This window comes from Apiospora marii (assembly GCF_038362585.1).
Source record: "Apiospora marii strain CBS 49790 chromosome Unknown utg000013l_segment0_segment0, whole genome shotgun sequence".
Taxonomy (NCBI): Eukaryota; Fungi; Ascomycota; class Sordariomycetes; order Amphisphaeriales; family Apiosporaceae; genus Apiospora; species Apiospora marii.
The window spans coordinates 1732568-1749234 of NW_027117384.1; the positions used below are offsets into that span (position 1 = coordinate 1732568).

The window sequence follows — 16667 nt, forward strand, 5'->3', positions numbered from 1 at the left end:
AGCATCACCGGGGGGCACAGAAAGCTTTTGCTCGATTGAGGCATCCGAACATGCTGGCACACCATCAGGCCAGTATTTGGAGTTTGCGATTTGCACATTGTACATTAGTGGCACAGAGGGAGGCTATGATTTTCGAGGAAGCTCCCACTGCGAATGATTTCTACGACGCGATTGGCATTTCTGTCTGTACAGTAGCTAGACGAATGAGCAATGACTTGGCAATGAATTCCCCATACTACTAGGATAGAGGCGGCCCCTTCTTGCATCTTTACCATAACTGTGACATCCGATTCTCGTTCAGCTCTGGGTAGTTAACTGCGGGACACCCAGCGAACCGTATGAAGCGTTAGAAGATGGGATAAATCAATAGGGGAAGTACAGGTAATGGCAATGTAATCAACGGGCTGACAACGGCATAATAGGGGGTAATGAACCGGTTGATGAGAGCAGCCAGTTGCGCCGTATGGTAAGCGATTCTCGGTGTTTATTCCACATTATTCCAGTGTGATTACAATAATCTAGGTAACTGTAATACATTGTCAGAGTGTGTCCACGAAGCGTCCGGGATAAGAAAACCACCGAGTGATGCTCATCTCTTTAAATAGCCATGTTCATGTATGTAATGGCTGTATTGATACGTATCATCGGCAACCGTGATGGATATTCAGATGCTTTGCTCCTGTCATGACCCTATTCACATTAGAATTGTTGCGCAGCTGAATACATTGAACGATGAAGGGGGCTTCCCTCCAGGAGTATTCACACATTGCACAACATCATTGACCAGTTTTGGAAGAAGAAGAGTAGTACTTGTCATCAGAGTTCGTGTCAATTCTCATTTGGCTTGCCTATGCTCGGAAGCCGTTCGTTCTATGTACCATTTCCCATTACTTAAAGCAAACACTTAACACCGAGAAATCAAAGGGTATCAAAATCTTACTCCTTGGCAGCGCCGTAGAGCGTCTCCTACAATGGTTATTAGCACCTTGCAAACGAGCTGGATCGTGGATGATGCGAAACTTACCATAGTGATACCACAGATCTGGTACGGGTCGGCGTTGGAGGCGGGGCGACGATCCTCGAAGTAACCGTAGCCCTTAGAGGCGGTTTCCCGAGGAATACGGATGGAGGCACCGCGGTTGGCAACACCATAGCTGAAGGTGTCGATGGCACCGGTCTCGTGGCGACCGGTCAGGCGCAACTCGTTGCCCTCACCGTAGACGGCAATGTGCTCCTTGTGGCGGCCCTCGAGCTTCTTGATGGCAGCCTCGATGTGCTTCATGCCACCCTCAACACGCATCTCCTCAGAGGAGTAGTTGGAGTGCAGACCGGCACCGTTCCAGTCACCGGGGATGGGCTTGGGCTGGAAGGACACCTTGGCGCCGAATTCCTCAGCGACACGGTGGAGGAGGAAGCGACCCAACCAGAGGTGGTCACCCATCTCAATACCCAGGCAGGGGCCAACCTGGAACTCCCACTGGGCAGGCATAACCTCGGCGTTGGTGCCAGAGATCTTGACACCAGTGTACAGGCAGGCCTTGTAGTGGGCCTCAACGATGTCACGGCAAACAACCTTGCCAGCGCCAACACCGCAGTAGTAAGGACCCTGGGGAGCAGGGAAACCAGCCTTGGGCCAGCCAAAGGGCCGGTCCTCCATGTCGAAGAGAGTGTACTCCTGCTCAAGACCGAACCAGGGCTTGTGGGCAGCATGTGTCGACATCAGCTTCTCGCACTCATGGCGGTGGTTGTACTTGTTGGGGGTGCCGTCGGCGTTCCAGCACTCGGCGAGGACCAGGATGTTGGGAACACCCCGGAAAGGGTCGGGGAAGACGGCGACGGGCTTCAGGTAGACATCCGAGTTGTCGCCAGGAGCCTGGTCGGTGGAGGAGCCATCAAAGTTCCAGGTGGGGAGATCCTCGGGTTTGAATCCGCCCTCGGGAACCGAGGTCATTGTCTATTGAAAAGGCATGATGTCAGTTAAGCCCGAGACTTTGCTTGGCGCGAAAACACCCAGAACGACATCAAGATCTCGCAGGGCATGAGGATGTGACGATGCAGGCCCTGTCAGCCGTCGTGAACGGCAGGGAGCGAGTAATGCACGCCAATCGGCGTCAAGCAGGTGTAGGGAACATCCTGCCGACTGACGACATCACCAAGCGCCTACTGAAGGTACAAGGGGGGAAAGGGGGCTGGCATCGTGTAGAACCGACGCCAAGGACGCGAGGTCGGAAGTCTTGGTGCTGTGGATATGCTGTAGTGTGGCCGTACGGAAGCCCCTAGCCCCCCTTCAAGGGAGCAGGGATACCATGACGAGGTAGCCAAAGCAATTCGACAGACCAAGCCCTGCAATCCTCGCATTCCCGTGGCTTGCCACCGCACACTGGGCCACTTTCGTGTGGGGTAGATAGGAAGACGCTCGAACATGTGCTTGTTGCAGCGGACCCAAGTAGCCTTGAGCCGAGCATTGGAGATGACACGAGGGAATCAAGTAACAGGAACCAAGGCGGTTTGGCGCAAAGATAAGGAAGGCAAAGAAATTACGTACTCTGCTCTTGGAACGGGTACCGCCGGTCGAGTCGATCCAGATGTACTCCGCCATGGCGTTTCCCTTCTGGTCGAGCTTCATGTACTTCATGAGCTGTGGAGGCACACCTGTTAGTCATTTTCAATGCCGTAGGATTGTTGATCTCGAGAGGACGGCAAAGCAGCCATGCTAGGCCAGTGCCAATGAATGAATGGCCCCGAGCACAAAGGCATGGCTACTTTGCTTCGATGCAAGGTGAAGGGAGTGCTCGCGTGCTTACGTTCTCGGTGTACGAGACATGCTGGTTGTCGGCCTATGGGAGCAAATTATTAGCAAATCATCGCGTTATGGCAAATGGCCATTGGCTGGCTGGCTGGCTTGAGGTGGGGTTGATGGCAGGTAGGCGGCGTAGACTTACCATCTTTGCGGTTGTGTCTTGGGAAAGAGAATCGGCTGAGATATGAGATCTGATGACAGTATCCAAGAGAATGAATGGAAGTTCTTGCGATGAACTGGAAATGCAGATTTTGCGTCGAGAGAAAGGTATTTGAGGAGAGGAGAGCAGAATTGATGATGATGGATTGCGGGGGGGACTCTGAGGCTTTTAAAATAGACGGCCGTTGTCGGGGCTATTACAAGAAACTGCCTTTGACTTTGGGGACCCAGATTGGTGGCACAACAGAGATAAGGAACACGCAGAAACGACGGGGTCCTGGACTAGGGTCGTTGCATCAAATTGAATCTAGTGGTAGGTAACCTGGTCCTCCTACAATTGATGCATACCTACGTTGCCTACCTCTACGTAGGTATGTAGGTACCTTGTCTCTTTGGAACTTTGCAAGCTCGTATGCGGTACCTCGAATCGTGATAAGTTGCTCCTGTCAGTTGCGGTAGCTCCTACCTTTGATCGCTGGTACACTCGGCTAACATGGGCGGTCGCGTCTGTTCTTGGCCTCGTTTTGTTCTTTGTTCACCTCCTTTCACTTTCTGTCAGATTTGTTCAGCCAACGGCTGCAGAAGGAACCGCCATATCCCGCCCAACCACATCAAGCCCTCGTTCTGGCCGTCTCCTTCTCGTTCCAGCTCGGCTGGCAGACCTTGAAGTTGTTGCGCGCGGGCGCGAGGTGTGGAGAGGGTACCCAGACCGCCGCGGGCCAATCAGCAAGGAGGCTTTGATGTGGGATGGGCTGGATTCGGCCGGGCTGTCTTTTTGTGTACATGCAAGGGCCCATCGCTTCTTTTCGGTGGGGAATGGTGGGGTGGAAGGAAGCACACAGTCAGATACTGCGCCATGCTAATAGTCTTGTCTCCATGGCGAGAGGTACTGCTATACTGCCAATGCTCGTCACCAAAACATAACCTCTGCATACATGACGATGTTGCAATACTCGTAACCGGAGGGCCCATTGCCCTTCTGGGCGGATCTTCCGAGCCAAGACAGTGACTGTTCCCTCATCTGGACTTGACTCTGCCCTCACCGACGGGGCATCATGCAAAGCAGAAGTATGTCAGTAGGCTTTTTTTTTCTCTCTCTTGCTGTGTGAGTATTTGTGGCATCCGTCAGCCGTAGGATAAGATCCGAGAAGTGCAGATCCAAATTCTGCCGGGCTGAGGGGAGGAGGGATGGTCTAGAAAACTGTCGTGGGCCAGGTCCATCCGTGACTAATTAAGGCCCAATGGTTCCGTGCTTCTCCTTGAATCAGCAGCCAGGTTGAGTAAACCTCTCAAGTAAAAACGAACCCATCATTTCTAAATAAAGGCACTGTACACATGGTAGCATGCAAATAGTGGTAGTAGTAGTGGTGGCAGTAGTAGCAACCAATGCCGGGGCTCCCATTACCACCTCGAAACTCTCCCTGTTTTCCACAAGCGGAACCCCTTATCCTTGCATTCGCCTATGCTGTCCATACCTACCAAGTCGCGGCAGGAGTCGGTTCTCGTTTTGCATAGCGAAGCTAGAGGGAACACGAGAGAGGACACCCCGTCCTGGCCAAGGACTATGTATGGAAGTACCGCCGTATCCAGCGGCTTGCGCGATTGCCATCGTCGACCCATGAAGTCGAGTTTCATTTTTTACCATGTCAGGTTTGGCGCCATTATACGGAGATGTTTCTTGAAAAAAGCTTTCTTGAGCCGGCAGATGAATGCATGTTGACAGCATGTACATTTCCACAGGCTCAAATCCCAGTGGAGATTAGGAAATCCCCTGAACGATCGCCTCGTCGTTATTGAATTGTAGGGCTATAATCCTCTAGATCCTGCAGTTTACTACCTATACTAAGTCAAGTAACCTAGGTTACATAGCCCAACGCCCAATGCTTTTTTTGTCGTGTTGCACTAGCAGTAGTAGCAGCGGCGATAAAGCCGACGATGGCCCTTCGGGGGTGGCGCCCAACACCGCAACTTTGTGTTACGATGCCAAATTAATATGTTCCGGCGGCTCTCCTGAATCCAACGCGCCCTGCATCGTCCAGTATGATCTCCTTGCATCAACTCGTATGACATAACATGCTCAACGCAGAAACTGCGCCAACTTGGCGCGTTTTTCGACCTCACCGCTCTGACCCGTCAATATATCTTAGTTGTCGGGTATGCGTTGGCATCAGTAGGATCTGGGAAGAGGTCATAGTGATATTAATGTTCCCCGGCTTTCCGGATTGAGCCGAGTGGCAAGAATCTAGGCGGCTAGGGTAGGGGGAACTTGGAGCTTGAAAGTGACAAGCCGCAATGCCGAGTCATTGATGATGATGACAGTAGTTCCTAAATAGAAAAAAAAGTATTGGCAGTCTGATGAAAATAATAATTACGGGGATCGTCGACCATGGACGAATGTGCCCAGGCAATGTCGTTTCTGCCAATGCGGTACAATACAGTCCGTCAGAACAAGTGACGTGTGGGGGGGAGGAAGATCTCGTGGGATGAGACCCTGCATCTTCCCCAGACATGCGGCACAGACTCAGGCTCGGATTCAGACTCGTTACATCGACGGGATATCTCGCCCGGAGCTCGACAGTCGTAGGTTGGCGGCCAACTCGCATGCAATTCAGCGAGTCCAAGGCCTTCTGCGCACGCGACAGTAGCGCCGGTCGTATGGGCTACTTTTTGCCCTTCCCATTCTTTCGTCTGAACAGGACAAGGGCTCCCTCCTTAGCACGATTCGTGAAATTCCATATCGCCGGGACCCCCCAACGTTTACCCCAACTTTTCCACCCTACCTAGGTGATTGTTAGCAAATCGTTTGGTGATGGGCATGACTACTATCTTCCGGCTACGTCGTAGTGCATCGCCTTCCTTGTCACACACACACGCGGAAGTTGAAGGCATCGGTATGGGGCTAGACAATCTCGCCAGCCTGCTCGTCACCACACCACCCACGTTTGGGAACCGACATATGTCTCACGGTTTCAATGCTGCGAGGTATGGAGCTAGACCTGCCTCATGCATCGCGCTACTGCAGCCATCCACAGCGGGAAACGAATCTGGCACATAGGCCCTGTCTTATCGCGAGAACCCCATTGGCCAATTTGACTTCTTTCATAATAGTGTTGTCTATTCGGCTCGATTTGATTTTTGCCGTCATGATGCTTTCCGTTCTTGACTTCATTGTGCAGCCTGTGTTGAAAATCTAGTAACTTGGCATCATGGTTGCGAAACCGGATGCCACACAGCAGATCATCGGGTATCCTGAGCAAATCGAGGGCTAGCGGACTATCGTGCTGCATCTCGTCAAATTTCCTGATATGTTCATCCCAGTCTCTAACGATCATTTTGGGAATAAAGGGGTAGGCCTGCGACGCGAGTATTCTTACTCCCGAAAGTGCAGTGCAATCATGTCGGTATACCAGCCCTGGGCCTGGGAAATTCAGATGTGTTGCACTGCAGCCTGGGCCCATATGGTAGGTCACGATTCGACGACTCCAAACACCAATCATGGGAACTCCACGGCTAGGAACAGCTGAAGCTGAGAGAGGATTGAGGCGGTGGCAGACCATTCAAAATGGAGGGTCGTAACTTCCTCCAATATGCGCTGGTCTTGACTTGTTCACTGGCGAAAGCTCATGTGCGAAAGGAAGGCGCGATTGAGGCTGCCCATTCCCTCCAGGCAAACTGCCAGCTAGGGACCTCTAAACCTTGTTACCACCCCAGCAAATGATTTACACTTGGGCAGTATATTTCTAATGAAATAGAGGCATACAGCCGGATACAGCAAAGTGTCGCGACAACGGGCTTGAATATACATGCCTTCAAAGTATTCCTACTATATTCCAAGTATATTCTTACCTTGCGTTCGCATGTTTGATTTCTGACCGTCCAGCTATTATACCGTCCCCCGAGGATTGTCTTCTCCAAACCCCCCATCTCGTCTACTTCTGGCGATGCATATGCCTTGATCAGCGTGCAAATGAGGCTCTGCGGGAGTTGATGACATCATGAACTGGACCGAGGGCAATCTCGCTCGTCACTCACGGGGCAGAACCGCGAAAAATGAGGTCCTTAGACGGCAGAAGCAGCATTTTGCCAAAGCGCGCAGTCGTTTGCTGAACGGAGCGCCCAGACGAAGCCCCATCACTATTTCGTTCCTCAACTCGCCTGTCGCTAGGCAGCCGGCGGAACATGCCAGCTTTCCGGAGCATGATGGACCTTTCTTACCTGAGGACCAGGATCATTTTCCGTCATCGCGATCAAGTTCCAGTATAGAACGTGGCCAACAACCGATTAATGATCCGGTTGAGGAGCATCATCACCGAGACCCTTTCGTCTCACAGCCAGAAATCACAAGGAACGGGTCGAGTACGAAGCAGCCAGCGACACGCAAAGCAGAGACTCCCCTTGAGCGCGCTTCTCGCGAGAAGCGGCGCAAGCTTCTCGACAAAACCGACTGGGCAGGCTTGACCATGCAGCAACCCCTGGATCTCACATTTCCAGGGCAAATGCGCGTGGGTCGGATCTGGAGCAACACCGACCCCGCGGACCGGGGCACAACTGAAAAGTCCCGGCATGTCGTACGCGAGCGATCTGTGAACCGTGAGGAATCAATTCGCTACAGAAACGGCGGTAGGAGGTTGCAACCGACTGGGCAGCGTATCAAAGTCCAGGTTGGGAGCCAGGATACTTACATCGGGGACGGTTCCAGTCCCCTGAGTATGCGGCGACGGCGAGCTGGTTCTGACCGTGGAAACTCAACCGAGATATCTACTGTGATTTCCGAATTGAGCCAGAGATCGAGCTGCCGCGACGACTGGGTCCGTCAATGTCGGAAGTCGTCCTCGCGCTCTGTGGACGAAGACCTCATGGAAAGGGGAAGCAATAGTCACCGCAGCTCACGAGAACTTCGGAGAACTCTGGAAGTGGCTAGTCCAAGCAACAGCCCAACTGAGCCCAGCGCAGCACACGTCGCATACGCCTCCTTGGCTCTCGAGGTACCTGCTCCAAAGCCAGGCACCAAATCGCAGATTTTACCACGGTCATCTTCGTTGTCACTATACTCAGTGAGCTTGGAAGTTGAAGTCGGAGAGCCGACATCCAGGCCAGATGCCATGGATATTGCCGAAAACGAGAGGTGGAAGACATTGGCGGATCCTTCTGACCTTCTGATTCCACTGATCCGTAGCTCTTCTCTCCTGAATAGCCCACGTTTGGTCCCGAATATAAGTCCGGGCATCAGCGAGATGATGATCCAAAATGACAACCCGGATATAGAGTCCACTAGGAGTGTGCATACGGAAGTAGGAGATAGGCCATCACACGAGTCCCGTCGTGCTTTGGCCGCCAACGCGAGGGCAAGTGTAGGCGACGGTGGCACTCCTGCTGCACAATTTCTCAAATCACAAACTGCACTTCTGGGTACCAGCAAGCCCAAAGGTCCAAAGGTCCAAAACGACATGGACGAGAGCATGGAATGGATGAAGTTTGTTTTCGACAGCGATAGCGATGAGTTTGAGCGTTGTGCGATGCAAGAAGCTGCACGTCTTGCTGCCCGCGAAATGCGTCCGTCGAAAAGCCCAGAGGAGACGACCAGCACGGAAGCCTCTACCGAATGCTTCCGAAGTATTCCACTCAGGGCGGAATCGCCAGAGGTGTCTGCCGATGCGTTTATGGAAAGCAGCGACGATGTGGCGTCTACGACGATCACGGGCGCAAGCCGCATGGCGACTCATGGGTCCACACATTTTTCACCTTCTACAGCCAACCAACCACTCAAAACAAGTATTTCTCGTAACAGCATCGATGATACTACCCCTGATGAGTACCCATCATTGGAGAGTGACACATCGGCAATGCACACAGTGATTTCAGACGCGGAAACTACCAAGGCAACGATGGCAACCTCTGAAGATTCTGAAGCAAGCAAAGACAACCCACAGCGCTATCGATTCACAGCACCCCAAGCATTTGTCGGAAAACATGCACATAAAGAGAAGCTCAGGCGTATGCAAATGCCACCTCCGGATATTCCGGATATCGCCAGACGCAATAAGCGCAAAGGTCGTCGGAAGAAGAAAGCTTCGGATGGGAGGATGAGTATTAAGGAACTTCCGAATTTCGACGGGGATCCCATCGAAGATATTGAGGACGACTGATTGACTGGGGTCACCTGTCGATTTCGTATCTATCTGCTCTTGTTAAAGGAAGCTGGCTCCATTGGAAACATTGCCTGTCCCTAGCCATCGCTAACTGGACTATTGTGGAACGAATTAATCCAGGATTGCTAGTCAAACGAGAAAACTGGTCTAACAATGTGTATTTTACGTCCAGATCGTTGTCGAGTGCTGAAATTGGCCAAGGTTGAGACTTCTTTCTTTGAGCACGCCCTCTAAACTTGACTATATAGGCTTCTGTGTTGCAGAATGCGCCTCAGAAGTAGGTGTAAATATGTAGATCACATGATCTTGAAATATTACCCACATAATCCTTGATCTAGAGAGAGCATTGCCGAATTGAATAACCCAAACATTCTTTTCTCTCTTTTTCTCTCGCTCTGTGGGGGTCCCAGGAAACTGATCTCCCGAACCCGTCGAAGGAAAGGAAGTCATGCCGCCAACCCATATCGTGATAGTGTGCTGCCACGGCATCTGGCTCGGCGGGCCGGAGCGGGGCTTCGACGAGTCCGAGTGGCTGATTGCCGGGTTCCAGGCCGGCGAAACGCCCACGTTCATCGAGCACATCAAGGCGGGATTGCGGGTCTTGCGGGAGGATCCGGGCTCCGTGCTCGTGTTTTCAGGGTGAGTCGAATCTTGGGTCCGGGGGTCCTGCTCTAACCATTGGGAGGAGCGGGGGTGCGGGTTTGGGAAGTTTCCAGGAGCATGTGGATGCCGTGGCGTTGGGCGAAAGGCGTGTGAGACATGACTGTGAGGCAGCTAGTCGCTCTTTGTAACGAGTGCGCGCGAAGCAGTCTTGGTGTATCTGCCGATGCTGAGAGGGACCATGCCAGACCACTGTTCAAATAGTGTCTACATCGTGCTTGAAGACTGACAGCCATCGCAGGGGCCCAACACGCAAAGAGACCAAACTCTCCGAAGCCCAAAGCTACTTGGACATCGCCGCGGCGAACGACTATTTCGGGATCGTCGACGCCAAAGCCGCAGCCGACCGGATAGTCTGCGAGCCCCGGGCGCTGGACTCGTACTACAACGTCCTGTTCTCCCTGCTTCTGTTCCGGCAGACCTACGGCGGTGGCGATGGCGGCAACAACAACCCCGCTACTTGGCCCACGAAGATGACCATTGTGAGCCACGCCTTTAAGCGGGAGCGCTTGGTGGACTGCCACTGCGGCGCCCTCGGGTACCCCCTGGACCGCGTCGACTTTGTCGGGATCGACCCGCCGGGTATGGCGGATGGGACGAACGAGGCGGCCATGAAGGGCGTGTCTCAGGCCATCGCGGAGTGGAAGGAGAACCCGCACGGCGTTGGGGGTACCTTGGCCGAGAAGAGGCGGAAACGGAACCCGTGGGGCGTATCGCAAGCCTTGTTCGACTCGGACCAGCTACGGGCGCAGAGCGGTGTCAAGACGGTTGTGGCAGAGGACGGGGAAGAGGTGCTGGACCCGAGCGCCACGCAGCCTTGGTCTTTATTTTCTCTAGAACTAAACTAGGATAACGAACGGATTTTGTTATATCTTTGCAGCTGAAGTCTGACTGGAAGTGGCCTCGGAGACGGTATCTACAATAAAGCGGACTGCATCCTTCATCATGGCATCTTCAAACTTGTGGCCCACGCCGGGGTAGACAATATCCTCGACCGAGATGTTCGACTGCTTATCCCAGGTCTCCACCGCCGGCTTGAGGAAGTCGAGGAACGGCTTCGCATGAGCATATGGAACCAGCTTGTCGGCGCCGCCAGAGAGAACCTGGAATTTCTTCCCAGCTAGCCGCGAGTCCAAGATAGATGTGAACCTTTCCTTGTCCGCGTCAGACGGGGACTTAGGGATCTCCCCAGTTCCGAACATGATGCCCTTGGGGTCGTATTTCTTGCAGGCTTCGACCAAAGCGTGCGGGAAATCCTCGCTACCCAAAAAAGACACGCCGTTGTCTGCCGTCGAATAGGTAGGTAGTTTAGTGAGACGCGCACGGTCCGTCATAATCGCTACAGTCAAGAGTCAGTATATACTGCTATTTGGATACTTGCTGTATAACTTACCCATGTAATCGGGGCAGCCAATAACCACGACCCCCGCCGAGAGCCGCGGCTCCGCGAACATGGCTTGCCATACAGTGTGACCGCCTTGACTGACGCCGAGCGCCAGGTGCTGGTCGATGAGGCCACCCTGCCTCCGGGAACTGAGCGCCGCCGCCTGGAGATTGCCCGGGCTGCTGGCTCCGTTGCCGAAGAGGTACCCTTCCAAGGCATCCATCAAGTGGGTCATATCGACGACACTGCCGGTGACGACGCCAAACATGTCCTGGGCATGCGTCTTGTTGCCGTCTCGCCACGCATCATTGGACGCCTTGTGAGCCAGCCTCGAGCCGTGGTTCCGCGAGTCAAAGGCCACGGCAATTAAACCTCTCGATGACGACGTGGCGGTGCTGCTGCTGCGGGCGTGCCAGGCCGAGAGGGCCAGAGCCGCGATGGTCGCCATGTCGTTCTTGTTGCCCAACCGCCCATGGTGCAGCCAAAGACAGGACACGGCCGTTGCGCTGGCGGGGAGCTCATCCAAGCCGTACACGTCGACTAGGAGGCCGGTCACGGGAATGGTGGTCTTGGAGACCTGTGGAGGCTGTTGGGACGAGTCGCCCATTGGGCTAGTGGGAGACATTGTTGGCGGTTTCCTCGTGGAATGGATACCTAGGCAGTGATAATTTTATACAGGTAGATATACAGTTGTAAGCGTTATATTGGTAGGCTTATGTACTCCAGCCTGGCCATGAATTGCTGGAGGGTACAGTCAAGTAAGTACGGAAAGCAGATTCCCGAATCGTCGGATCCGTGGGTCCCTCGGGATTGGCGGGGTTACCTACATATTTATAGTGGAGATGCAAGTCCTCATGGATGGATGATCTGAGGCGGTGCCAAGACTGCAGGGGAGGAGTGGGCGAGTTTTTGTTATACAGAAGAGCCAGGAGTGGCGTTTTCACGATTATGCTGTTGATGCAGAGTAAATATGCTCACCTAGCAGAGTACTTGAAGCACTTATATTGGCTTTTTGGTCCGTCAATTTGCTTAGGTGCTCCCATCTCTCAGGAGCCGCAAGACGTCAGAGACGAGGTACAGACTCCCTGCGATAACTAGCGGTCCATCCCCAGCCGTTTCTGCAGCCCATCTGATCGAGCCAAGCACATCTTGTTGAGCATCATGCTGTGAAGAAAGGCTATCGTGAGGTACCGCCTTGAGGAGCGCATCTGTTTTCATCGCCCTCACCCAAGGCATGCCATCCACCGGCCCAAACTCGACTGCAGCAACGGCATCGCCGGGGCGTACTAGATGCTTCGACACTTCAACAAAGTCCTTGCCATCGGAAGCTGCGAGAACCCATGTTACTGGCTTGGGTGAATGGCCGGCTCGATAATGCTTGTCCACATAGTCGGCGAGGACCTTGGCTGACTGCGGATTGTGAGCCCCGTCGAGAAGAACCTCGCGCGGCTTCTTGACAAGAGAAGTGATGTCAAGTATCTGTAGCCTACCCTGCCACTTCATGTTCATAATGGCTGGAATAAGGATGTCCGCGGACTGCGCATACTGAGGATATGCCAGCCTGAAGGCTTCGTGGGCTGCTGTTAGGTTCTGGACTTGATGTGGTTCGAAGGTGCCTTGGAACGACTGCGCAAACCCCGAGGACTCTTGCGAGGCGTGTATGAGGGGAGCCCCTGTCTGTTTGCCATGCGATTCAAAGGCCTCCAGCACACTTTGGGGGTTACTAGCATCTACCACACACGGCACGGCTGCGCGCATTATGCCCGCCTTCTGCCGGGCAATCTCTTCCAGCGTGTTCCCTAGCATTGCTTGATGATCTAAGCCGATCTTGGATATGATGGTCACAGCCTTGTTCTTCAGCACGTTGGTTGCGTCCAGCCGGCCGCCGAGGCCAACCTCGATGACACCAACTTCCACCTGCTCAGCCTCGAAGATCTCAAACGCGGTCGCTGCCAGCAGCTCGAACTCAGTAGCGCCGGCTTGCAGCTGGTCATTTCTTGTTTTCACAAGATCCTCATAATGACGAAATTTGGCCTCCAGGACGGGATTGTCATTGATCGAGATGCAGTCCCAACGGTCTATCAGGTGAGGCGAAGTGAACCTGCCGCAGGAGATGTTATTTGCACGCAGCATGGCGGTCAGATAGGCACATATCGAGCCCTTGCCATTGGTGCCAGCGACGTGGATGGCCTTCCATGTCTGCGGTGTCTTCTGAAGCAGAGTTTGGATGCGCGTCAACCCCAGCTCAATCATGATTGGCGGGTTTGATAGGCTACCAAGACACAACGGGCTGGATGTGGTGTGGCAAGGAGGCTACTATTTCGAAACAAGAAATAAGAGAACTGTGGGCAGCTGTTGGTTTTTTCTTTGTTAGGGACAGGTCGTTGCTGGGCAGCTCAGGCCGATGACTCATAACAAAAGTAACCTAAGAAGGTTGAGTTGTTCGGATGGGCTGGAAGATATGGAGTTTCTCGCATACTCAAAAGTCTGGACAAACCTCAGCCAGTCGTTTGTTAGCCAGAGAGTTTGCATGCTGCTCGCCAGTTGCAGGGCCCATCGCCCCCTTGCCAAGCACGAGGGCGCACGGACCATATCGCCTACTTTTCCCCCATCTCATTGAAGAAGTTGTTACTGTAAAGGACGTCGATGCCAATGAACAACTGAACGGCCGAACTTCTCAACAGGTATGCATTGAGGCACTGGAATGTTATAATAACCTTACGCCGACCTATGAGAACTTCCTATAGTTCAGTATACTCACCGGCCTCCTGTCTTTCTCATTTTACTGAGACACGCTGCCTGCTCCCATGTTAGGAGGTATCTCCCCTGACTACCGAAACCTTAGGCCAGGAAGTACCTTTCCTTTCGCCTTAAGTCCCGACCGTCCTCAAGTTTTCCTCCACAACCGAAACCCGTCCCGTCCAACGCAAGCACCCAGTCCACCAAGAAAGGCTGAGAGGTCCCCAGTCCGTCATTCTTCCCAATTCCTCGTTGGCATCCGGCCGGGCCCCCATCATCGTCAATTGTCCATCAACCTTGACTCGGCACACGCGATATATTCCAGTCCCGACGCATCATTCAACTGTTGTCGCATCCTGTCGCGCGCATTCATTTCGACCTTCTTTGTTTCCCATATACCTCTCTAATTCGATTCAACCGCGTCATCGGGATTCATCTTGTCAGCACTCCGACCAGGCAATTCTGTCGCCTATCTTCTTGTTTTGCCGTCATTCCATTTGGCCTTGTCCAATCCCCGTCACCACGCATACACGCGCACCAGCCATCTCTTTTTCTATCCGTCATCTGCCACCACTTCCCCCAAATATGGGTCTACCGTAAGTTCGCGACCGCGCGACTCGATCGCGCGCTCTTTTGTGCATTTTCTAGAAGTCGCGTCATTTGGACTATCCGGAGGCAGTTTTGTGTTCACGATTCAGCCATGGAGTCCGCGTCGCACTTAGTCGAAAGTCAACGGCGTCTCACCGCAACTATTGCGCGCCACCTGCTAATGTGCCGCGCCCAGGTTGTTCATCGCCCCTGTCGAATCCGACATCACGTCGAAGTCTTCGACTAAGACTTCGGCGGATCCTGCGCATGCGCGATCCCCTATCCGCCGTTCCGAACGTCGTCGCCAGCTGCACGAGACTCGCGAGCACCGCCTTCGCCTCCTTGCGGCGCTGCAGGCCAATGACGATAGCCTGACCCAGCCGGAGTCTAATGGTCGCGCATCAGGGGCTGTATCACCTAGTGCAGATACGCTGCCTATCGTTCGGCGGTATTCTCCGTCTTCCTACGATGACATCCTCGGTTTGGTGCGAGACCACCGCGACAGACGTGAGCGGCGCGATGGTTTGCGCTCAAGGCCTTCTCCGCATCCGGATACAAACATTCAACACGAGGAGAGTTTCTTGAGAGCCGATGGGCCCGAGCCACGCTACGTTACATGGAGCAACGAGTCTACCCCTGATCTCGGAAGCACGAACTGGGGACAGGTAGTGAACCTTTCAAACGGTGGCTCGCTCCTATACAGATCGCGCCTCGTAAGTAGTACCGGGACTCTGAATCTGAAGTGCCATGCTGACATGTTCCTTAGCGAGAAGCTAATGCCTCTTCTTCGAACTCCCCTGCGCTGTACAACGTTCAACCACATAATTATCCTTCTTCCGCTTCGCGTCTCACTCAGCGCTTACGGGAGACCAACTCTTCCGGCGCCGACACACGCGCTAGCCGATCGCAGGTGCCTGATCCCGGTGAATATCTTGAGGAGTACCACCGGCGCCGCAATGCGCAACCGGATGCGCCAAGAGTTTCCTCTCGGCCTCGTGCATGGCGCTCGGTTAGATATGTCGACGGACTAGGCGACCGCGATCGGAGTCTCAGCCCGGAAGACAACAATGTTTGGGATACCTTGCAGTCGACGCTGACTCCCGACCCTCAGCCCCCGAGCGTGGGATCTTCCTTCGCCTCTACAACTGCTTCAGTTACCACGCCCCAGACAACGGCCAGCTCGGCGAACACCTCTGTAACCCACCCGGACGAGACCTCGGAGCTCCCTTGCGAGCCTGTGGCCGACGACTCGGAGTCCGATGAGGACGGAGAAGACCAGCGCAATGGATCCTCAAGGCGCACATTGCCGCCTAGGAGCCGATCATATGCGGACGTGGTAGCTGACGCTCTGCCACCGGCCCGGGGCGGAGCAGAAAGACTCGAATGGCTTTCTGACATGCAGCGCATTGTGCAGGGTCTAGCCTCTCGGCAGGACATACCGGATCAATGGTGGGCAGCTGCCGGCCTCAGCCGCTCTTTTGTCATGGGCGACGACTCGATTTGAAGTTTTGTTTTTTCCGCCCTCAACATGCCCGTCCGTTGACGGAGGACATGTTCTGCTTTTGGTAGAGGGAGGCAGAAGCTCCAGGAATTGTGAGATGAGTGCCCAGTAGTATGCTACGTTGGGCTGTACAAACATTGTGTATTTCTTGGCGAAATCATTACACCAACTTCGGTGTCGGCGCCGGGGTACATCTGGAGACAAAAACTGTTTAAGTAGTTGTTGGCCTTACTGATTTATGATTGTTTGATGGGAGCGTTGGAGTTATGGCCAAATGGCGAGTTTGCGAATGGGTCACAGGACTCCGGGCATGCTTCCATTCTATTCTGTCAGGTAGCCTAAAGAAAAGGTGCATTTAATGCCCAATTGCCAAACTTGATAGCCAGCCTCTGAGAAGTCGCCAAGTCTTCTGTTCTATGGACTTTCATACTTGGCAGCAGAAGTCATTCATGGAATAGATAAGGAGGTAATACTGGAACTTTTGCTCGCATCAAACCAGTCTTCATTTCGATATAGCCTCATGTGGCTGTAAGTGAGTGTGCAACATAGAAACTGGGGCATTTCTGGCTAAGTCGTTTAAGGTACTAGCTGTACCACACGCGACCACCGTCGTATTGTCAAAAAGTGGCACAACCTTGAGCACCTGGTTCTAATAAATGACGTATGCGCTGGCTCTCTTAATATTGT

General features: G+C 53.5%; 6 protein-coding genes across 6 annotated transcripts; 3 read left to right on the forward strand and 3 right to left on the reverse strand.

Moving 5' to 3' along the window:
• Positions 1–936: 936 nt before the first annotated feature.
• Positions 937–2945, reverse strand: PG985_015676 (Glutamine synthetase; the record flags this gene model as incomplete). The annotated part of the gene is made up of 5 exons (XM_066835442.1): positions 937–966; positions 1025–1954; positions 2546–2638; positions 2805–2837; positions 2943–2945. 5 exons carry the CDS (start codon positions 2943–2945, stop codon positions 937–939), a joined length of 1089 nt encoding a protein of 362 aa, XP_066676645.1.
• Positions 2946–6954: 4009 nt separating this feature from the next.
• Positions 6955–9105, forward strand: PG985_015677 (uncharacterized protein; the record flags this gene model as incomplete). The annotated part of the gene is made up of 1 exon (XM_066835443.1): positions 6955–9105. The coding sequence occupies one exon, from the start codon at positions 6955–6957 to the stop codon at positions 9103–9105; it is 2151 nt and encodes a 716-aa protein (XP_066676646.1).
• Positions 9106–9556: 451 nt separating this feature from the next.
• On the forward strand, positions 9557–10616 carry PG985_015678 (uncharacterized protein; the record flags this gene model as incomplete). Its single annotated transcript, XM_066835444.1, has 2 exons — positions 9557–9747; positions 10010–10616. 2 exons carry the CDS (start codon positions 9557–9559, stop codon positions 10614–10616), a joined length of 798 nt encoding a protein of 265 aa, XP_066676647.1.
• An 18-nt stretch (positions 10617–10634) lies between these two features.
• On the reverse strand, positions 10635–11777 carry PG985_015679 (uncharacterized protein; the record flags this gene model as incomplete). Its single annotated transcript, XM_066835445.1, has 2 exons — positions 10635–11107; positions 11162–11777. 2 exons carry the CDS (start codon positions 11775–11777, stop codon positions 10635–10637), a joined length of 1089 nt encoding a protein of 362 aa, XP_066676648.1.
• Positions 11778–12181: 404 nt separating this feature from the next.
• PG985_015680 (uncharacterized protein) lies at positions 12182–13405 on the reverse strand (the record flags this gene model as incomplete). The annotated part of the gene is made up of 1 exon (XM_066835446.1): positions 12182–13405. One exon carries the CDS (start codon positions 13403–13405, stop codon positions 12182–12184), a length of 1224 nt encoding a protein of 407 aa, XP_066676649.1.
• A 1071-nt stretch (positions 13406–14476) lies between these two features.
• PG985_015681 (uncharacterized protein) lies at positions 14477–15983 on the forward strand (the record flags this gene model as incomplete). The annotated part of the gene is made up of 3 exons (XM_066835447.1): positions 14477–14487; positions 14676–15192; positions 15246–15983. 3 exons carry the CDS (start codon positions 14477–14479, stop codon positions 15981–15983), a joined length of 1266 nt encoding a protein of 421 aa, XP_066676650.1.
• Positions 15984–16667: the final 684 nt, after the last annotated feature.